The following is a 21,925-nucleotide window of genomic DNA, read 5'->3' as shown; positions in this document are numbered from 1 at the left end:
TAGGAATCCCTCCGCCGAAGTGAGGAGGTTTCCTCTCCGCCGCCCACACACACACACACAAAAATAATCCGTAGCATTTCTGAGGCGAACTCATGCCAAGAAAGGGAATCGGAGACGCTCTTTCCTCGGTTAGTTTTCATCAAAGAAAGCGGAAGAAAAAAGAGGGCGCTGTGCGCGCGCGCCGAGAGTTCAATCCGCTGGGCGGGGAGGAGGGGGAGAGGAGGGCGGAGCTGTGAGCGGAAAGGTGCGCAAGAAGCAAAAGAGGAGCGGCCGCGAGCAGTCCTTCCTTTTCCGGCTGGGGCCGAGTTGGTGAGAGAAGCCAGCGTGAGGGGCTCCTCCGCTAGTCGCCATCATGGTGAGCAGGGAAGGGGCCGGGGGCTCTGCTGGAGGTGAGGTTGGGGAGGCAGAGTGGTCGCGGGGAGGCCGCCATGGCGGGGGGAAAGGAGGAGGAAGAGAAGGAGAATGGGAATAAGCCGGGCTGTGCGGAGGGGAGAAACGGCGTTACAGGCCGGCCGGGCGCCATTTTGGAGCGGAGAAGCCGCCGCGTGGAGGCCTGGCTGACTGGGGAGGGCAGGCCCAGTGCCCGCTCCGGTGGCTGCCTGGCTCGCTTGTCTTTCTCCCCGCTCGCACCGACCGCGACCTGAGGGAGGGCCTTTAGCTACGAAAGGGGGACGCAGCCTGGAGCCGATAGCGCTGGGGATGCGGAGATTCCCCCCCCCCTTGGCTCCTCGTTTTTCCCTCTCCCATCCACCGCTCATTGGATTGAGTGACTTTAATTTTAAGTCACACAAAGGAAGAGTCAGTGGCCGGCCTAGTCCGGCATCCTGTTCCCACAGCGGAAAACTCGCGATCAGCACCCGAGTTCAAGAGACATGGCTTTCATCGCTTAAAGATGCGCGGCAAGGCGGGTCTACGGCAGCAGAAGAGGGTCGTGCTGGAGTCCTTTCCTGACTATTCACCACGTTGGCTGGGATTTGGGGCCCGGCGGCAACTGGAGAGGGACACATTCCGCCCCCTCCCGTCTGCTGTAGACCTATATACAGTATTTCTAGTCCCAAGATGCTTCTGAGCTCCCCAAAGGTGCTGCCGTCTTCGTGAGAGGGGTGTTTCAGTAATGCATTTTTTTAACTCTCTGAAATTTCTGGGTTTTATATCAATTTACAATCACCACCCGCCTCTCAGATGACAAGTTATCCTATGCTTGTAGGATAGAGTGCAGCATTGAGTATTTTGCTGGAAATTTGCATTTACCAAGCCAGCATGTTTATACTTGGGCTTTCATTCTATACGTGCTTACCTGTGAGTAAACTGCACTAAATCCAATAAATATGCATAGAATTGCTACATGCTTTCATTATAAATATTTCAAAAAGCGTATAAAATTAATTGCACTGAGTTACATATGATACATTGTAGCTGAAACAGTAAAATAAGTATTGCCTATTTTCCAGTTTTCCCCAAAATTTTCCATTTTTCTAACTTTCCCATTGGCCTCGTGTCTAGAAACCATACACGTAACTTACAATGATGTAAATATTTATTAAAATGGTTAATAGCAACAGTAGTATAGAACTTCCAAGTGCAGCTGATGTTGAGAGTGTTGCAGCTTCCCTAAGACTACTTAGTGAGTTGAGAGCAGAAACAAGATTTGCACCAGGACTCTATAGTTCAGTCTCTTTGCTGCTGCTCTACATTACTTGTTAGAGGCTAAAAGACTTATAGGCTTATCAATGCTGTGTGTTAAATACCTATATTCTTGATGGCTAAATTGAACATGTTCAGACAGAATATGTCTGAATACCAGTTGCATGTGGCAGGGCAGGATAAAAAGTGCAGTAGCTGTTTTTTAACTTTGTTTGTCAGGCTTTCAGAGGCATGCATTTGGCAACTGAGGGAAACTGGATGCTGAAATTATAATAGAAAACTTTTTAAAAAGATTAAAAACAAACCACAAATCGTCTAAAACTACAAAATGATTATATCATAAATAACCTTTAAAAATCAGATGAGAAAACAAGATGATCCATGGCAGCTTGACTTTTGTTTGTTCAAAGTAGTATATGTATTTGGAATGTGGAGGAAAGCTGCCTACAGACAGTGGTCAGCAGATTCAACAGTTTCATGGCAGTGCAGTAGAAGACCTGAGTAGCGGACAGGAATTGCATTGTATGGACGATATAGAGGGCTGCAGGTTCTCAATCCCTGACATCTGAGAGTCTAAAAAATAAGCCAAAATACTTATATTGTATGTTCATTCTTTATTTAACGTAACAATCATTTTTATGTTAGGTGCAAGAATGCATTACATTGCATGAGTGCACATATTGCTGTGATGTTGTAATTTGCGTCCTATCCGGTCTTCAGGGGCAGTAGCCTGCTGTCCACTTGCTGTTGCCGTTGAGCTGACGAATTTCTGAAACTGAGCAATATTTGTGCTGTCGCTGAACTGCAATAACACCAGTTGCCTTGTATTTGAGAATTTGCTTCTCTCCCCATCCCCAGGCTTGTACTCGTCCTTTGGTTTCGGTATATTCCGAAAAGGGGGAAGTTTCGGGTAAAAATGTCACTATGCCTGCTGTGTTCAAAGCTCCAATTCGTCCAGATATTGTGAACTTTGTTCATACCAACTTGCGGAAAAACAACAGGCAACCCTATGCTGTCAGCGAACTTGCAGGTAAGAGTTGTGCCAGTACCACTGGAATTACTTATGGATTGAAAAAAGTTTTTGGGATATAATTTCTGAAAACCTGACTGAATAAAAGTCTTGGCTTGTTACTTCAAGTCAGTTTAAAAAGTCATCTGTATAGCATAAAAATAAATATATACCTTGCTGAAATGATGAAATTCCACTTCATTGGTCCGTGTTTTTGAGCTCTGTGATATTAGTGGAAGTTCTGATCTTGGCTTGGCTGTTAACACCTTCAGGAAAATGACATCGAACATGATGATCAGTAATTATTTAATGGCATGCTTCTTTTCTTTTCAGGTCATCAGACCAGTGCTGAATCTTGGGGTACTGGAAGAGCTGTTGCTCGTATCCCAAGGGTTCGTGGAGGTGGAACTCATCGATCTGGCCAGGGTGCTTTTGGCAATGTATCCTTGACTCTGGCTGCCCTTTCTGATTATGTCCTTAAGAGCAAAGCTAATCAATTGAAATACAGTGGTACCTCGGATTAAGAACTTAATTCGTTCTGGGGGTCCATTCTTAACCTGAAACTGTTCTTAACTTGAAGTACCACTTTAGCTAATGGGGCCTCCTGCGCCGCTGGAGCACGATTTCTGTTTTCATTCTGAAGCAAAGTTCTTAACCTGAGGTCATATTTATGGGTTAGCAGAGTCTGTAACCTGAAGCGTATGTAACCTGAGGTACCACTGTATAATGATTTATTACCAGCATTGTGATAGTATGTATTGTGTGTCTAGAAACTGGTTAGAAATAGAGGGATCGTACTTGCCATGATGTCGTAATTTGCGCCTTACTCTGTATACAGTGACAGTTGCCTGCTGTCATTAGGCTGGTACAGATGGTTGATGATCAGCTAACTCTGAGCAAGACTGAAAAAGGGGGTGGATCTTCCACAAGAATATACTTTGGTTCCATCCTTTACACTTGACAAATAGATGTGTCGTGGAGGTCGCATGTTTGCCCCAACCAAGACTTGGCGACGCTGGCATCGTAGGGTGAACGTACCTCAGAAGCGCTATGCCATCTGCTCTGCTCTGGCAGCTTCATCCCTTCCGGCACTTGTTCTGTCCAAAGGCAAGTATGTTGTTTTATGTAGGGCCATTCGTATACTTATTAAATGTGACATAGTTGTAATTGTGGGACAGTTTGTATTTGTAGCCCACGTTTATAGGAAGTAGAGCACCTTTTACAGAGCCTGTGACTCCAGATGTTGCAGACCAACTCCGGTCGGCCTCAGCCAGCACAGCCAGTGGTCAGGAATGATGACTTGTAGTCCAACAACTTTTGCAGTTTAACCACCCTGGGAATAGAAGGTGACTGATGAGTCTGGAGGACAGTTTAGAGTACTTACGGAGACATTGGGGTGTTATAAGTGGGTTTTCAGGTGAACAGGCTTAGAGTGCAGGTTTTTTGCTATCCTGGTGTTCGTTAATGAACCCAGACATTTAGTGGTGCTGGTTGTTTATTTGCCATTGTAGTCAGTGTGCACTAAAATCTAAAATGTGCTATCTTAACAGGCCATCGCATTGAGGAGATTCCAGAACTTCCTCTAGTGGTTGAAGACAAAGTTGAGGGCTACAAGAAAACAAAGGAAGCTGTTCTACTGCTTAAGAAGCTGAAGGCCTGGAATGATATCAAAAAGGTGTGCTGAGTATTGACTGCAAAAATCAGGAGTGGTAGATGAGTGTGTGTGTGTTTAACTAATCCAAGAACTTTTTTTAAAGCTTCATATAGATAAAAGCATTCAGCAATCTGATTACTGTTGCTTCTGCAAAATGATGAATTTTTCACTGGTCCGTGTTTCAGATGAACACTGATGATTGTGAAGTTCTGAGTTGCAGAAGCACAGTTGTTAACCCTGAAAGTGGTTACTTGGTTTTTACACAAAATGTTTGTTTCCACCCAGGTCTATGCCTCCCAGCGTATGCGTGCAGGCAAGGGAAAAATGAGGAACCGCCGCCGCATCCAGCGCAGGGGACCCTGCATTATTTACAATGAGGACAATGGCATCATAAAAGCTTTCAGGAACATCCCAGGTAGCTTTTGAATTACAGTGCAAGATGCATGAGGGAGGTTATAGGCTGGAGGGGTGTAAAAAATGATGATATTCCACTTCATTGGTCCGTGTTTATGAAACACATGATTTGGTGGAGGTTCTGACTAAATACCCAGATTGGGGTGAATGTTTAGGTGGGAATATGGTTAAGAGCCACATCGTGTTCCCTTTTATCTTCTAGGTCCAATGTTTTAGGCAGTAAGAAAGCAATTCATTAATCGGAATAGTGAACATGTGTACTTAAAACACGTACACTGTGCTTTTATCTAACAGGGATTACCCTTCTTGATGTCAACAAGTTGAACCTTTTAAGACTTGCTCCTGGTGGCCATGTTGGACGTTTCTGCATTTGGACTGAAAGTGCTTTCCGCAAGTTGGATGACTTGTATGGCACCTGGCGTAAGCCAGCCACCCTGAAGAGTAACTACAAGTAAGCTTGTTTTTAGGTTCTGGTTGGGTTTGCTTTAGCCTCACTAGTGGTTAGAAGTATTGCTTGCCCTACAAATAAATTGGGAGTTTCAAGTATTGTAGTAGGTTTGGTGACTGTTCAGTATGCTCACTGGAAAATCCCATAATAGTTGCCATTCCTCCTTAATGCCTCCTTTTCAGGCTGAAAAACACCTTATCAAGGAGGAGAGGGTGGCAGACAGTGGATGGCTCCCACTTCTCCAAGGCATTGGCTTGAGTGAGGAAGGGCTGTAGGAAATAGTGGAGATGGGTTCAAATCCCAGTTGGGACAGGGGATGGTAGAAGCATGGTTGTGCATGACTGAGGTTGCCCTATTTGAATGAGAAATTGTCACATTTTGTACTCTGCCATTTGGAATTCTGCCCAGGCCTACTTAATGACAAATGGAAGGGTGCTCATGCAAATAATGAGTACTACTTGTAATATCTACTCATCAATAACTAAAAGGAGATGAAATGTATTTGTGTGAGAGAGTTCAGTGCTAAAACTGTAACATGCCTGTATTTCAATGCAGCCTGCCAATGCACAAGATGACCAATACAGATCTTGGAAGAATCTTGAAAAGCCAAGAGATCCAGAAGGCCCTCCGTGCACCAAAGTTAGTGTTTGTTTTAAATTTTCAACTTAAAATAGTAGTCCTTAAGTAGTGCTGTAAGTGAGATACACTGGATGTGTTCTGGAACAGAGATAAGGGGAAATGAAGCTTCAAGAGGGAATTTTAGATTTGAATCTTGAATTTCTGTCATATTGTGTAGCAGTATTTTTCTAGTTGTGCACAGATTCTCTCCCTAGTATCTGTGTTTGACATCCTAACAGAGCTTAGGAATTCCTTTTTTCTTTTTCTTCTTTTTGTTGTTGTTATTGAGCTGTATATAATCTAACCCATCTGCACTGCATGATGGTGATGACTAGGCTATAAATAAAAGGGCTATGTACTCATACAACTACCTTTTGCAGGAAAAAGATTCACCGCAGAGTTCTTAAGAAGAATCCACTGAAGAATTTGAGAGTTATGATTAAACTGAATCCATATGCCAAGACTATGAGACGCAACACCATTTTGCGCCATGCTAAGAATGTAAGTGGGGTAAAGATTGGATTGAAATTAGATTTCCTGTTTTCAAAACATTGCGGAGTATAACCATCTTAATTTTTCCCTACAGCACAAGCTCAGAGAAGAGAAAGCGGCAAAGGGCAAAGCAAAGGTTGAGGCTGCAGCTGCAGCTAAAAAGACAGAAATTGCAGCTAAAAAGAAGGAAACTGCAGCTAAAAAGACGGAAACTGCAGCTAAAAAGAAGGAAACTGCAGCATAAATAAGACAAGCATTGGCACTTCTCTGCTTCAGTGCTGAAAAGGGCTGTACTGTGGATTACAGTTAATAAAAAACAAATCTATCCAGAGTGCTGTCTTTACTAATCATTTGCACTGATGCCCTTCAGTCCTGAAAGAATGGAATGGAAATTCAGGAGCCAGTAAATACATTTTTATGGAATGGTTTAGCCAGAGGCCTAAGATTATTTGCATGTGTTATAAAGACATATCAAAGCATATTTTTTGGATACCATGTTATTTATAGTACCCCATAAACTACTCTGAAGTGGAGTGATAGAACTTGTGAGTTACTCTTCAGAAGAATTCTGACACACAAAACCAAGTTAGAACAGATAGAATTTGGAGTCGGAACAAAATTAGAGGGGAAGGAGAGATGTTTTGAGGTGATGGATTTAATTAGGATGCAAACTCATTAAAACTTTCATCAGTAATGTGGAATGGGCATTGGAGGGAGTTCTAGGGATAAAATATTGAAAAGGGCTTTTAAATGGGCATAAGTGGAAATACAACTTGCAGTTAATGTGATATCACAAAACACTTGACTAAAGACTGCTTTCAAAGTTGCTGATTCTGCATCAGATTTCCTTTTATGTACATGATGCAGAGCGGGTTGCAGTTGACATGCAGTTGTGATTCTGCATGTTCTGGGAATAATTGTAGATGGCCCCTGGCCACTGAATATATAGAATGGAAGGATGGCCTATAAATCCTTTTTAAAGTTAAGTGAGGAGAGCTCATTGCTATAGAAATAGTACCAATAGTAAATATGAAGGAATACACAAAGTAGTTAAGCACTCAGCCAGTTCTGGGATTTTTTTTCTAGTAGAGGTTCAGTTTGCAACTTCTGACATGTCCAATCTTTTGAACTGCTGCTTAGAAAGTGTAGGAGGGTAGCTGTGCAGTCCCAGCAAAAGGAAGCCTGTACCTTAAGCCAAGAGGCAGTGCTCAGCTATGAAAACTTGTGTCTACAGAATGGAGGTGGTGCAGTGGGGTAGGAGAGCTGAAAATAATGCCAATATATTTCACATATGGCATCGAGGTGTAGTTTGGTCAGAATTGAGTATACACTAAATACATTACATCTGGTAAAAACCACCATAGCCACTAGAGGGGCATGGAAAATTGTGCCGGGATTTTTAGACTACCCAAGTACTATCTGAAACCAAAGGAGCACATTGGTTGCCAGATGTGAAATAAATTGGCAATATATTGAGCTCTTCTACCCCACTAGCAGACCCTGAGCTACATAAGGGCTACTACAACTGCAGGTTTGCTGTTTTAAATACGAGAAAGGATAGCAGAATTGGAAACATTCTAGCTAAATCTGTTCCGCTATGCGCCACTTCTCATCCTGACGCAGGAGAGGATCCAGAAAAGAAATTTCTTTCCCTCGCTTCCCTTTGCAATGAGAAATTATGCCGCTGCAATGGGTAAACCGGTCCGCTAAAGTAGAAGCAGGCGTAACTCCCTGCCCGCGCCCTCCCCGAAATGCAGAATGGGAGATCCCGTAGGCGGGCCTCCCCTTTCTGTCGGAAAGCGGAGCGGCCAATAGAAAGGGGTCGGCGAAAAGGATTGCCGCGCCAGCCATCCGGCGGAACTTTGAGCACTTCCGCCCTCAAGCAAGATGGCGCTACCTCCTTCCGGGTAGGCGAGCGGCCGCGACAAAGGTAGCGTCATCACTCCACGCGGCCTGAAGTGGTGGCGGCGGCGGCAGCAGAAGCAGGATGCTGAGCCGCCTGCAGGAGCTGCGCAAGGAGGAGGAGACGCTGCTGCGGGTCAAGGCGGCACTGCACGATCAGCTCAACCGGCTCAAGGTCCGCGGGCGGGGGGGGGCGGTTTGAAAGAACATGAGCTGGAGGGGGGAGAGGAGAGAGGCTTTCTGGGCCCGTCTCTATGGATGGGGTGGGGAAGGGGGTTCATTTGCATATGCAATTTAGGCCGTTGGGTGTGTGCGTCTGCAGGTGCACGTGTGCACGCGTTTCCTCAACCCGTGTTTGAGTTGCGCTTGGTGCAAACGCCTGGCGAGTGCAGCCCGTCAGCAGGGGTGGAGGGACGTGCTGTCAGCGAGTTCAGGGCGGTGGGTTTCTTGATCCCCTCCCATGCAAAATGAGGCTTATTTGGGGACCACGGCTGTGGGTTTGCTGGCAGAACCCAGGCTTTGGTTGCAACGGGTCAGCGCCGTGGTAGAGAATCTGCCTTGCAGCGTCCTTTATTACCCTTGGGTGCAGCCCATCAGGCCCAGAAATTCGAATTCATTTAATGTAGCCAGGTGTTCTCTTAACACCTCTTTTCCTATCTTGAGCTGCAGCTCCCTCCTTAACATTGCTCATTTGGTCATCACCAGGTTAGGCACTGCTTTCCTTTTGGGTGAAAATATATTAGATTTTATTATGCATCTTATTGGAATTATTTCAGGTACAGGGTGGGGAATATGTAGCCCTCCCAGATGCTGGATGTCCCCATCAGCACCACCCAATGGTCAGGGATGATGTGAGGTGAAGGCTGATGTCAGCTGGAGGGTTGCAGTTCTCCATCCCTAGGACAGACAGTACAGTACTGAGCTGGGATCCCATGCTTGAGAAAGTTGCAGTCTACACAACTGGAGGGCACCAGATTGGCATATGCTGGGTTAGGTGGAGGTTCTTTGACTAACACAGGAGGGCTCTTTATATGTTTTTATGTGGGTCCATTTTATGTTCCTGGATGCTCTCATTTGCCTCTGTAGCACGCATGTGTTTATGCAAGTAAGGACATATCCACACCATAGATTTCAGGTACATGGCTTCCCCCAAAGAATTCTGGGAATTTACAGAGCTACAATTCCTAGCGCCCTTAAACTATAGTTCCCAAGAATATTTGGGAGAAGTCATGTGCTTGAAATGTACGGTATGGATGTGACTTAAGAATCAAACCCTTTCCTTCCTCTTCTCTTTATTCAGCTGTTTTCACAATAGTAGGCCTCTATTTTTTCCTCATTTCAATAGAGCCCTTAGGCCTGCCTTCTCCTCAGCTCTTGTGCACTATCCATCCTCTTCCTGCAACAATTCCTTTTTGTCATACTCAAGAGTAGACCCATTGAAATGAATGAACTTGAGTTCCTTAAGTTTACTGATTTCTGTGGCTTTATTTTGTGTACAGCTCACATTGAATATCACTCATTCTCTCTCCCACCTGAAGCTCACTCTTCAAAGAAAATTCCCGTATTGCTCAATATGACTTGCTAGGCAATATTTGAATGGGTCCTATCCAACATTACACCTATTCACAGCAGACCACACTTAGCCTGAGTGTGACTCAACTGGAGATCACCCAATATGAAAAGGTAACAGCCATATCAGAAAGCTGTATTGGCATACATAATTTAGACATTTACATATTTATATCCTGTCTTTGAGTCTCTCAAAGAGCCCCAAAAGGGCAGGGGGGTGGAGGAAGAAAGAGAAACAGTAATATTCATCTTGAAGCTCCCCCAAAGAAGAAATCCCATAAGGAAGTTACTGTAAATTAGGCAGCCTTGCTCCTTACAGTAACCAACCTAACATCAAAAGTTAGGGGGAACTTGGATCACAGCTTCCCTTAAAGCTCTGAACACACAGCTTTGTGTGCGTAGCCCTGGAGTAAGGAAGCTTTGGCTCTCCAGATGTTCCTGGGGGGAAGCGCCATAGCTTTGTGGTAGAATTTTGCATTCAGGTTCAATCCCCAGTATCTCCAGGTAGGACTGAGAGAGACTCCTGGCTATTGGCCATGCTAGCCAGGGCTGGTGGGAGTTGTCATCCAACAGCAGCTGGAGGGCTACAGGTTTCCCCAAACCTGGTGTAGTCTTTTAAGCCCCTTGAGCTTTTCCTCAATCTTCCAAACAAAGGTCAGATGAAGAGTTCTTATTCAAAGGTGCAATTTCTCCATAGACCAAGCAGTTTGCTTCCTCTTCTGCAACTTGTAGCTATAAAAGGGTCGGCCAGTGTTGCACCAGAGCAGTTGTTTGCAGTGTTTTGCTTTAAATGCCACAAGGTTTTGGGAGCATTAGTACAACTTTCAGCTGAGTGCTAAGGCTCTGGTATGGAGAAGGGAAAAAACAACACACACACACACACACACACACGGCAGTGTTATAAATAGAGTGCTAGGGAATGCACTTTCCGGAAGAGATTAGAGCTTAAGCTTCCTGGCATGTGCAGAGTGCTAGATGCTATGCTGATGCTTGCTCGCCATTGTTTTGGCACCGACAGAGCTGGCTTCATTCCATGTGCCTCGTAAGCATGGAATTCAGCTTTCTTTTAAAAGTAGTTATTTTAAAAAAATCCCTTCCAACACTACAATTCTACGACCCTAAATTTCTAATCCTTGTGATGCGATCATTTTGTAAATCTGGGCAATGCTGTCTCCGCATCCATCCCTGTGGACTTTTTTTTTTTAAAAAAATGAAACTCTAATGCTTTTGAAGTGGGAATTTTAATTTTGTTTACAGCTACCCGTCTTCCTGTTATCTCAGTTCGTTCCTGTCCAAGCTCTTTCTCTCCACCTGCTGAAACCCACTACTTCTGTTCTTCATTCTAACATGTCAATATGACTTTATATTCAAAAGAGCAGGACTAACTAACTCCGTGCACCTGAATATGTTTGCTGTAAGGTGTTTCTTGTTCTGCTGTTTCTTGACAATCCTACCTTCTAGTGAATCCAGTCAAGTTTTTTTTTATTGGGGTGGGGAATTGCATAACTTACCCACAAGGAAATGTGCTGGATCTCACTGGTAGAACATCTGCTTTGCATGCAGAAGGTTCCAGGTACAGCTGGGAAAGACTCCTTACCTGAAATTCTGGAGAGCCGCTGCCATTCCGTGTAGGCAATACTGAGCTAGGTGGACCAATGGTCTGACTTGGTGTACGGCAGCTTTTTACACTCCCAAGAGCTTAGAGGATTTGAATTTTGGTGTTCATAGAATCATAGATTTGTAGAGTTGGAAGGGACCACAAGGGCCATCTAGTCCAACCCCCTGCAATGCAGGAATCTTTTGGCTAATGTGTGGTTTGAACCCACAACCCTGAAATTAGGAGTCTCATGCTCTACCGACTGAGCTATTTCACCAGCATCATGCTAATTTCCCCTGACATTGGGTGGTGAACGAGAACAGACTTTGCCATCCTGGTGCCCTCCAGATGTTTTGGACTGCCAACTTCTATTGGTGCCAGCTGAAGAGCGCACCAGGTTGCCGAAGGGTGAACTTGTCAGTTTTAACATTTTGGCTGTGCTGCTTTAACTGTTCTTTAAAACGTTTCTAGGTGGAAGAGTTGGCCCTTCAATCCATGATCAGCGCCAGGGAAGGAAAAATGACCGTACCTCCTGATACCGAGATGGAGGAACATCAGAACGTAAGTTCCCGCTCCCCGCTGTTCTCTTTTGGGAGGAAGGCAGTGTCAGGTTGCCAAGAGAGACAACTGGCCCTGATCGAATGCTGGTGAGGAGGTGCAACATACCATCCGCTAATCCTTTTAGTGTTTATTTCCCCCTGCCTGGAAAGGAGGCTGTCTCCTGTGCCAAAATGGATTTGAGCCAGCTGAATGGTCCCTGTAGCATTGCTGACACGCTAAGAGTGGGGGGTGGGGAGTAGCACCAGGAGAGAGGCAGGAAAAAACATGTCTTTTTCTTTAAAGAACTGTCCCTTTTCAATTTCGGCCATCGCCTGGTGACCCCAGGGAGTCAAAGGTAGTCATTGCTGCCACACAAAACAAGTGTGGAACGAGTATTTTGTGGCACCAGTGTCTGTTCCACAAATCGAAACAGCCAAGCAGGAAGCTATGAGCTTTGGCAACCCTGCAAGTAAACTGGAAAGATGTATCTGGGGGTGTTTATGCACGTTGTTGCATCTCTCAAATAGGAGGGTGCTTCTGGTTTACGTTCTTTGTCCTGAAGTAACTGGGGTTTTTATTTTATGCATGCTGACGGGACAGATGGACAACGAAGCTGCTATCAATCAAACTAAATTGCAGTTGCAAATGCATGTCAGTGAAGAGGAAGAGGAGGAGGAGGAAGAGGAGGAGGAATCTGATTCATGAAGTGGAGCATGCAGCAGCCTGACAGCCTTTTCCTCCCAAACTCAGGAACCTCCCTGTCCACCACCATTCAAGCAAATTACTTCATTGGACTTTGCTTGGTGCTACAGAGACCAAACAGTATTCACAAGTGCATCTGGGTTTCCCAAAGGCTTCCAGAGGTGGTGATGAACTGTGGCGGGTGTTGGGAGAATGCAGTGTCGATGCATCACTATGTAGCATGATTCCTTTTAAACACAAACACACTCTTTGAGCCAAGTAGCATTTGGGAAAAGTCCAACACGCAACTCCTCCCAAAGCAATAATCTACCCTTGGCAGCATCTGCTGCTGGTGAAAATAAGATGAAAAAGCATCAAGTCTAAGCCAATGGCACTATCCAACCTCAAATACTACAAACGGAAACGGTACTTTGGGACTTTTCTTGCATGTAGCATTTGCTGTGGCATTCACAAAAAGCAACAATTTCCTTTGATTCCAACCCATGGTATGAAACTTTGAACATTTTATGTATTGTCTACAAGTAATAATGGGGAACATTTTGAGACAGGAGCTTTTACTTCTGAAGTGGGCATATGGAACGGTGTTCCTTTCAGCAAAAGTCAGCGGATCGTATTTGTGTACAAAATAGAGAGGAGTCTGTTGATCGTCCTAAAATCAGGGGTTTCTTGCCTTGAATGAGGTGCCCAGGTATCCCTCCCCCTTACTGCTTAGTTTAGCTACCACAGGCTTGATTGCAACAAGCCCATCTTCTGGAGTGTGTCTAAAATACCTTGGGCTTCTACCTAAGGGTTTTTAAGATAGGTCCTGCTGGAAACAAGTGCTGTACTTGTGATCAAGGGTGCTGAGTGCCTGCAGTGGCTGCTGGTCCTCAGAGCTGAAGTGCTTCTCTTTCTAGCCTCCCTTAGCTCTGTGCTGCTATGGCAGAAGAAGCTGATTCTTCTTACCTGCCAACCCAGCAGTGCTGCTTCCTCTTAGGGAAGTGAAGCTGGTTGTGCTCCTGGATGTTTTTCTTCTAAGTCCTTTTCAGCCCCAGGTGCTTTCCCCTGCTCTTCCTCTTCCCAGGTGCAGGCAAAAAAGTGGGCTTAGGCAAGACCAGTGAGGGGCCTGAGGGGTTTTGGTTCTCTGTTTCATGTGTCTGTGATCCAGTGTCAGGATTTCACATGTGCTGGTTTACGGTGCAATAGCTGAACATCACCCAAGGGAGTGGGGCTAAACCCAGATGTATGACCATACAGATGTGTGCAAACAGCTGGGGGGTCTCCTTATCTGTCACAGGCTTTGAGGTGGAGTGAACAACTCAAGCCGCACATATACTCCCAACTAATAGTCGGGTGGGTGGGTGTGTAGCTTTATAAATTGCCCCACTCTCCCCACTTGCAATTGCTAGTCACTGGCATGCACGGATACTGGGAGTTGTAATATATTACCATTGTGGCTGATAAGACATTGATAGCCTTATCCTACATGAATTTGTCTAGTCCTCTTTTCAAGCCACCCAAGTCAGTGGTGATTGCTACACCTTGCGGTAGCGAATTCTATCGCTTAGCTATGTGCTGAAGAGGTTAGCTTGATGTGCCACAAGGAAGAATGGAAGGAAATCTACAAATTGAATGCGTGACAATGTGCCCAGGAGGAGGAGGGTGTGCAGATCTCAAAGGGCAGCATTGGAGTAGCAAACCTCTCCTTCCCCCCCCCCCCTTTGCCCAAACGCCTTGAATCCGTCTTGATACCAACAAACCACAACTAATAACCCACTCCCTGAAGTAATTTCATGACATTTATTAGTGTAAGATGAAACACCTGAAATAATAAAAATGATTAAAAGAATTTTCAAACACTTAAGTATGCACAATTTGTCATATCAAACATCAGCTGACCTAGAAGGGAAACCATTCTGATGTGTATTATTATTATCATTTATTACTCATTCTTCAAAAAGTCTTTGATTCTGGCTGAGAGCAATAGTTCTTTCATCACCTGTTCTCAAAATACAGATGCAGGCAGCCCACCCATTTACACGGGGGTTATGTTCCGAGGCACCGTGCGCATCAGTGAAATTGCGCATAATCGAAACCCATTGAAAAAGCCCACAAACACCGTTCTGCCCTTTTAAAATGATGTTTCAGTGGTGTCTTTAGGACATTTCCAGGTCACTTCCAGGTTTGGTCTCACACATATTGAATGTGCATAAACGGGCAGCTGCCTGTACCAAATTAACCGGAAGGGGACAGATGTATACCACTAAGCAAATCCCAAACATATGCAACAAGACACTTAAAAATAAATAGAAGTGCCAACAGATTTCTATGTGTTGACCTGGGGGAGGGTGGCAGCAGTCTACGGCACGGGGTCCTACTCACATTTACCAAGAGTCTGTTATACAAACCAAAATATCAGAGCCATTATTCATAACTTCAATCTCAGATTAGCAGCAGCAAAGACATGCTTCAGGGGAGGCTGGACTTGGGGCATCTCTGAACTGTTCTGCCCGCAACACTGGCTAAGCAAGGCTTGGGGGAAAGTACCACCAAAGTCACAAAAGGCTCACGGTCAAAACAACCCAGCAGAGGTGAGAAGGAAGCAGCTCCAGCAGGATTTCCTACTTGTTGAAAGGATATCCCAACATCCAGTGCCAAATTTGCCATATCGCTATCACTTAAAGCATCACATGTTTGGTCAGTTAACAAATAAGGAATCAAACACAACAGCTGTTAATTTAGAACCCTAAAGAGGAAATAAAAGAGACGGGGAGTGGGGGAGAGAATTTGGCACATGCTAAAATTAGGGAGACACTTTTAAAGGGGAAGTTTATGGGCTGGGGAATAGACTTCTTTTTTAGTAGACAGAAGCTCTGAGAAACAGGACCAAAACAGCTTTAAACAGTTGGAACAGGAAGTAGCTTGGAACACAAATCCACCAGGCGCCATTCCAGTTTGCTTTCAGTGGGTCTTGCAGGGGGAAGTCCTGGTCAGACTCCACTTGGAATGAAGGTGGCGCGGGAAGAGCAGGAGCAGAAGGAATCGGCCGCAGGAGCTCTTGGTGTGTTGTTTGCCCTGGAGACTCCAAATTCAGACTCCTCCCATGTGGGTCGGGGTGCTAGGCTGGTTAAGGCCTATGGTGGCACACAGCCAGCCTGCAAAATCCACTTCCTCGGCTTCTGATCTCTTTATGAATGTGTGGACCTAGAGGATGCAAAAGGGGGGGCGGGTTACAACAAAGAAAGCCCAACTTTGAGGCTTCCATGGGGGTTGTTACATAATTAGCATGGAGCAGATTAAGGCAGGAAAATGTATTTTCATTGCACGGGTAGAGGCCAGAGGGGACTCTTTTTATACCAGCTTCCCTAAGACCGTGACTTCGATCCAACCTCCAGATATCAAAAGCTGGCAGAAGGCATCTTGGAAAGCCCCAGAATACTGTTAGCAGAGAAAGGAGTTTCCACTCACCACCAGCTGCTTCAGATCTGCCCTCTCTGCTGGATTCTTGACCAAGCTGCATAAAAGGAAAGAGTGTCATACTCCTCTTGCCACTTCAATACACTCTGCATCGCAGAACGGACAATGCCAATCATTGCTAACCATTTGGCCGGCTTTAGATGGTGATACGGCACCGAATGACAACTCTTGTGTGGATCCTGAATATTTCAACAGGGCTTGTGCAAGAGAACTTCACCCTGGCTTGTGCTGTGGGCTGAATCTGGGGTGGGGAACTGGATCCTGACCAGTGGAGCAGATCCTTCACACACCCACAGGCCAGGCTTGACAACTGGGAGTCAAATGACCTGTTTTTGCCACGCTGCTGGAAACCAAACCGTGAGGGCAAAGAAGTATGTACAGCATTTCCCTTCTGCCGACAATCAGCTGACTGCTAGCGCTAGGTTCTGTGTGCAGCTCTACCCAAGCAGCAACAATCAGCTGATAGCCAGCGCTTGGGAAACATGGTGCAAAGTGCTTTGCAGCCACAGCTGAATACAGGCATTGCCTAAGTCCTTTTTGTCCATGCCCTGCCTTTACCGGTCCAACAGCTGATGTCATATACGGTGGCAGGGGGGTATGGTTTGGCCAAAATGGCCTCATTGAGTCAAATGTGGGTGGGGCTTGGGAGGGCCTCATTAGGCCTACAGCCAGAGGTTCCCCACCCATGTTAAATTAAGGAGAATGAGGACTGGCATTTGGGAGACCCAGAAGCATTTTCACCCTGTCTGCTTAGGATCCTTTCCAAAAAGCAAAACCACACTTTTCATTTACTAGTGTACCCCAAACAGACTTTGAAAAACACACGTAAAAAACATTTCCTCTGAAAATAAGCTGCTCAAGAACTGAACTCACCACTTGTTCACAAAGTCCTGGAATTCTGGACTGAAGACTCCACTGGGAAGCTTTGGAGGAGGCTGGGGGTGTGTGGCAAAGAGATGAAAGCAAAAAAGAATAAACATTGCAACAGTATAACTCCCAAAACTTGCAGTTTATTTAATGGTTCTTTAGGAAGGCATAAAAAGGATGCAATTGAGTTGAAGGGGTTTTAAGCACTCTCTTGACAAATAAGGCATTCACGTGTGACATCAGAGAAAGGTCCAAGCGGCATTTTGCGTGGTGTGAAGGGGCTGACAAAATCAGTTTGTTCAAAACTCCACCCACATACAAACATTAGCTGCCTTTTGAGACCGGAAGCACAGATTTAGTGTTGGCAGGCAAACGGGGGTGGTGTTTTTTTTGGGGGGGGGGCGTGTAGACATGTTGACAATGTCAAAGGATATGATCATGGCAGCAAGTGTCTAAAAGACAGGGTTTTACTTTTAAATTGCACACAAGAGCACATTTGTGAGTCACCAAAAGAAGTGCATAAAAGCTTTGTGTGCATCATGCAATGTGTACAGTGACTCCAAGCCCCAGAGTATCAGGGCTGGAAATCAGGACTCTGAAAGGGGGAATAAAACACCGATCCTAATGCAGTGGTGCTTTTGCATGACAAGGTATTAAAACAAGAGAGGGCAATGTACAGCCCTCTCGCATTTGCAATCCCTGGGATGGTCTCTCTTGGATGCTGCATCCTGGGAAGGCAGTGTTTCAATATCTTGCAGCCCTTGCTTTGTTTCAGGCTTGCCAAATGATTGTGGGTCCAAAAGTGCAATCTTTTAGGCTCCACATGACTCAAGCATGTTAGGCTTGGGATTGGCGCCCTCCCCTCTTCCCCAGGGGAAAGGGAAGAGCACCACAACTGGAGGAGGATGGAGGATCAGGTGAGAGCCTTCCTGGAGGGGGTGCTGCAAGGGGTTCCCTCTCGGCCCCCAAATTGGCACAGATTGCAGGGAAGAAGCCCCCGCAAGCAGCTTGTCTCGCTTGAGTTAGCTGGATTCTAAAGCAGGGGTGGGGAAAGCTGTTCAGCCAGAGGGCCACATTCACTTCTGGGCAATCTCCTGAGGGCCACACTAGAGTGAAGGGCAGGGCAAAAGTGGGCAGAGCAACAGATGTGGATTTTGCCCAGGTATGGGTAGGCAAACGAGAAGCATAATTGGAGTTCAAGGACACATCCCAGCAGGGCAAGAACACCCAGCATGTGAAGTAGAGCCCAGATATGAGTGGTGCCTATGGCCTGGAGAGTTCCAAGGGCCAGATAGAATGGCCAGGGGACCACATCTGGCCCCTGAGCCTGAGCTTCCCCCCTTCTTGTCCTAACACGTTCTTGAACTGTGTGCAGTACAGGGGAGTTTGCACCCACTGCACCAACATCCAGGGTGAGGCAAGCTACCTTTACATTTTGAAGGATCCATATGCTGGAATGGGGCGAGGTCTAAACCCTCCTTACAGCACATTTCCAGGCACATTTCCTCCTTGCAAAACTCGCCAAAACGCAAAATACAGAGTGATAGCAGCTGGCTTACCTCGTTGACAATATAGTCTAGGAGTTCAAATATAGCCATTGGTGGTCTGCTGTCTGAGCCATAAGCTGAAAAGTCACAACAGAGGTTGGAAGTTAATGAGACAACTCATTTCTCATTCTAACTTTTTGTTCTTGTTCCTACTTTTTCTAGTAAGTTCTGTTACCCCCAAAGCCATCTCCAAATGGTGGTTTTCAAATGCTCGCATGAAGTCCAGATATTCACATGCTTACAAAATGAGCACTGAGGTTTTGTTATTCATTGCTGCTTTGTTTCTTTTTAAAAAAATGCTGTCTGGCAGAAACATTTGGCAGTAGCTAGGTACCTCATTTCCTTAATTCAGCCTTCTCCAACCTGGTGCTTTGCAGCTTTTTTGGAACTACAACTCCCAACAACCCCAGCCAGCATTTGCTGGCTGAGAACGATGGGTGTTGTAGCCCAAAACAGCTGGAGGGCACCAGGTTGGAGAAGGCTGCTTTAGTTACAGTGAGCCCCTTGTGAAATGGGATGCAGTCAGGAAAAGATTCCATCAATAATCTGAAAATAACCATGTCTGCAGAAGCAGCTCTGAATTGGAAAAAAGTATTCCAAGCGCCTCATTTTGTCATAATTACTCTTGAGGAGAAGTTTTTGCAGCCTCAATTTATTTATTTATGTCTATTTCTCTAACAAGGTTTATATACAGCTTGGACGACTAAAACCAGCTTAACATGAAGCAATGCAAAATACTGATTAAAAAAAATACTGATAAAAACCCAGTGTTAAGAACAAGCAGGCATAAAATTTATCTAAGTAAATAGATAAACACCAGCAGTTTTTAAAATAAAATATATACATACATACATAATAATGGGTAGGTTTGCCTTAAAAGGGGGGGCAGGCGCTGAAAATAATAAGGCACCGAGCTAGGAAGCTGCATGATGACGGATTGCTGAACCACCATCCAGCAGAAGAAAATTATTCCCCAAAGGTGTATTCAATTCACCATTGCACAAATGGCTACTTTATAAATGAGTCTCAACTCCTACCCTCAGGAGAGTATAATTACACTTTGGGGAAGGGCCATAGCTCAGTGGCAGAGCATTTGCCTTGCATGCAGAAGGTCCCAGGTTCAATCCCAAATGGCAGCTCCAGGCAGGACTGGGAAGTGTCCCCACCTGCAGTCCTGGAGAGCCACTGCCAGTCAGTGTAGACTGAGTTAACTGGACCCATGGTCTGATGCGGTATAAGCAGCTTCCTTTATTCCTAGGTATATTGTCTTCATCAACCCCAAGAAGGCCTCCGTACAGAGACCAGCCCTGGGACGGCATCATACGTCTTCGCTGACATGGTCCTCCTCCCTGTGTTAAACTGGGCAACCTACACCGTGGGCACGAAGAGGGCAAGTTTGCTACAGAAAGCAGGATTTTGGGTTTAGAGAGGAAAAGACAGCATAAATGACACCGACTTGCTGACCACAAGACTGCCGCAATGTGGACTCGCCTGTTGCCTTTGTAGAGCTTTCCCTGTAGGCAGCAGAACCTTGGGATTTGGGTGGGTTTAGGCAGATTTCCAGGCCTTGGGCACAAAATGCATCAGCCAATACAGTGGTACCTCTAGTTGCGGACATGATCCGTTCTGGGGAGCCGTTTGCACCCCGAAAAGTCCGCAACTAGAGCGGCACTTCTGTGCAAGCATAGAGCACTTCTGCGCATGTGCGGAGCGCACAGAACGCTTCTGCGCATGTGGCGATCACAACCCAAAAAGCCACAACATGAAGCAAACGCAACAAGAGGTATGGCTATTATCTTACCGCTCATCGGCCGGCTGGGTGTTCTTTGCCTTGGGGATGCCTCAGAGACAGGTGAGTCGCCCCCTATGGGGCAGCCAAACATGAGTTCCAGCTCCTTCGAATCAGGTGGGGGGATTGGATACCTGCCGATGGCCATCTCGACCAGGGAGAGCCCCATGCTCCAGATGTCTGACTGGACCGAATAGTGAGTCCCTTGTAGTCTTTCTGGCTACATGCACAAAAAACCACAAAAGATAGAACAGAAATAAATCTAAAGGCCCGAGACAGCGGAAATTTGCAATGTAAAAGAGAGCAAACCCCTGGCGAGTGTGGCGAAGAAAACAAAATGGAGGAAGGCGGTTTAATTCTGCTTAGTCCAAGGAGTGTGGTGGAGTCTCCTTCTTTGGAGGTCTTTAAGCAGAGGCTTGACAACCATATGTCAGGAGTGCTCTGATGGTGTTTCCTGCTTGGCAGGGGGTTGGACTCGATGACCCTTGTGGTCTCTTCCAACTCTATGATTCTATGATTCTATGATTCTAGTCAGGCAGACCCCTTTTCTTTTTGCTTTCCTTTCCCCTACAGCAGGAGAACTTGGAAGCCTGTGGGACCTTCAGAAGCCTTCAGGAATGCTGCACTGCTGAAGCCTTCATAAATATCAAAGAGAACTGCCAATTTTTAGTTGTAGTTTGTGCTGCTCGGCCTGCGACCTGTTGTTAAGCCTCTGTGCCACAGGAAATTACGTGACGCTCAACTTGAAACGAGCACGACTCCTCCACTAGCCCTCTCTGAAGCTGATCCTGGGAATAACACCAGCCACCAGTAATGAGAGAGGCAAGTCAGGTCCGGCTCTGAGGAAAGGGTCAAGTTCCTAATCTCCTGCCTCAACTGCATCTGAAGTTCATGAGCCACAAAATCCTGGCCAGGTTTGATTCTAGCAATGTCTGTCGTAACTGCATCCCTTTCCAGTAATGCAAATGGCTCACACGTAATTCTGTGGCACGTACACAACTGCAAAGCACACCAACGTGCAACTGTCACACATGGGAAAAAGCACACCAAACGAGGACATGGAGGCACTCTCAGCACATGGCCATTTTGTCCTGAGTAAACTGGACCATCACAGTTTCATCATCATCATCGTCGTCGTCTGTACTTACGGACATGTAGGACCTTGTGCCCACAAAGGAGTTAGCCATTGAATCTATCAGCTGTCCACTGACACCAAAATCACAAAGCTTGATCTCCCCTCTAGAGTTTACCAAAATGTTGGATGGTTTAACATCTGGGAGGGGGAAAAAAAAGATGAATGGACGATATTTTAATTACTTGTTTTCATTCAGGCATTTCTGCCTTGCTTTTTTAATCTCTGGTGCTCAGTATGTATTAAAATGAAATGAGAGGGTGGTTCGAAAACAGATCATGAAAGTAACAAACCAAAAAGTGAAAGGGAGAAATGCTTCCTTAATACAGTCCTTTCCTTTTTATAGCGCAACAGGAAAAATTAATAATAATTCCTTTGGTAGGCCTTCTATTTACCTCATGACATACAGGAGACAAGATACTTTGACCTTCCACACCAGCCTTCCCCAACCGGGTGCCCTCCAGATGTTTTGGACAACAATTCCTGTCAGCCCCAGCTCACATGTCTATGCCAGCTGGGACCGTTGGGAGTTGTAGCCCAAGTCT

The 21,925-nt window shown here is 45.7% G+C and overlaps 3 protein-coding genes and 1 long non-coding RNA gene across 4 annotated transcripts in view; 2 read left to right on the top strand and 2 right to left on the bottom strand.

Moving 5' to 3' along the window:
- The first annotated feature begins 23 nt into the window (after positions 1–23).
- RPL4 (ribosomal protein L4) lies at positions 24–6,610 on the top strand. Its single transcript, XM_083586882.1, has 10 exons — positions 24–355; positions 2,503–2,674; positions 2,987–3,093; positions 3,622–3,760; positions 4,204–4,328; positions 4,593–4,722; positions 5,016–5,172; positions 5,725–5,808; positions 6,168–6,288; positions 6,374–6,610. The coding sequence occupies exons 1-10, from the start codon at positions 353–355 to the stop codon at positions 6,521–6,523; spliced, it is 1,188 nt and encodes a 395-aa protein (XP_083443008.1). The 5' UTR covers positions 24–352; the 3' UTR covers positions 6,524–6,610.
- On the bottom strand, positions 2,717–8,068 carry LOC310749804. Its single transcript, XR_014541803.1, has 2 exons — positions 7,886–8,068; positions 2,717–2,904 (listed from the first exon to the last, which is right to left on the bottom strand). It is a non-coding gene; the product is annotated as an uncharacterized lncRNA (long non-coding RNA).
- Positions 8,069–8,148: 80 nt separating this feature from the next.
- On the top strand, positions 8,149–14,432 carry SNAPC5 (small nuclear RNA activating complex polypeptide 5). The gene is made up of 3 exons (XM_083587122.1): positions 8,149–8,356; positions 11,819–11,908; positions 12,488–14,432. Exons 1-3 carry the CDS (start codon positions 8,267–8,269, stop codon positions 12,590–12,592), a joined length of 285 nt encoding a protein of 94 aa, XP_083443248.1. The 5' UTR covers positions 8,149–8,266; the 3' UTR covers positions 12,593–14,432.
- MAP2K1 (mitogen-activated protein kinase kinase 1) overlaps positions 14,355–21,925 on the bottom strand; it is a 39,129-nt gene continuing 31,558 nt past the window's right edge. The window contains exons 6-11 of the mRNA XM_083586883.1: positions 21,397–21,521; positions 20,261–20,468; positions 18,472–18,536; positions 16,919–16,980; positions 16,037–16,082; positions 14,355–15,772 (exon numbers count right to left, since the gene is read on the bottom strand). Of these exons, the coding sequence (XP_083443009.1) occupies positions 15,659–15,772; positions 16,037–16,082; positions 16,919–16,980; positions 18,472–18,536; positions 20,261–20,468; positions 21,397–21,521 (620 nt within the window). The 3' untranslated portion in view covers positions 14,355–15,658. The remainder of the gene's footprint in view (positions 15,773–16,036; positions 16,083–16,918; positions 16,981–18,471; positions 18,537–20,260; positions 20,469–21,396; positions 21,522–21,925) is intronic.

This window comes from Podarcis filfolensis (genome assembly GCF_964270895.1).
Source record: "Podarcis filfolensis genome assembly, chromosome: 14".
In the NCBI taxonomy this organism is placed as follows: Eukaryota; Metazoa; Chordata; class Lepidosauria; order Squamata; family Lacertidae; genus Podarcis; species Podarcis filfolensis.
The sequence above is the reverse complement of the archived record's forward strand: the minus strand, read 5'-3'. Positions and strand labels throughout refer to the sequence as shown.

What these genes read in the sequence shown, in the direction of transcription:
- RPL4 (XM_083586882.1), top strand. An exon ending in GCCAGGGTGCTTTTGGCAAT is followed by an intron (nt 3,094 to 3,621) that starts GTATCCTTGACT and finishes CTTGACAAATAG; the next exon opens with ATGTGTCGTGGAGGTCGCAT. An exon ending in ACCCTGAAGAGTAACTACAA is followed by an intron (nt 5,173 to 5,724) that starts GTAAGCTTGTTT and finishes ATTTCAATGCAG; the next exon opens with CCTGCCAATGCACAAGATGA.
- SNAPC5 (XM_083587122.1), top strand. Translation starts at nt 8,267, where the DNA reads ATGCTGAGCCGCCTGCAGGAGCTGCGCAAGGAGGAGGAGACGCTGCTG. An exon ending in ATCAGCTCAACCGGCTCAAG is followed by an intron (nt 8,357 to 11,818) that starts GTCCGCGGGCGG and finishes AAACGTTTCTAG; the next exon opens with GTGGAAGAGTTGGCCCTTCA. An exon ending in AGATGGAGGAACATCAGAAC is followed by an intron (nt 11,909 to 12,487) that starts GTAAGTTCCCGC and finishes CTGACGGGACAG; the next exon opens with ATGGACAACGAAGCTGCTAT.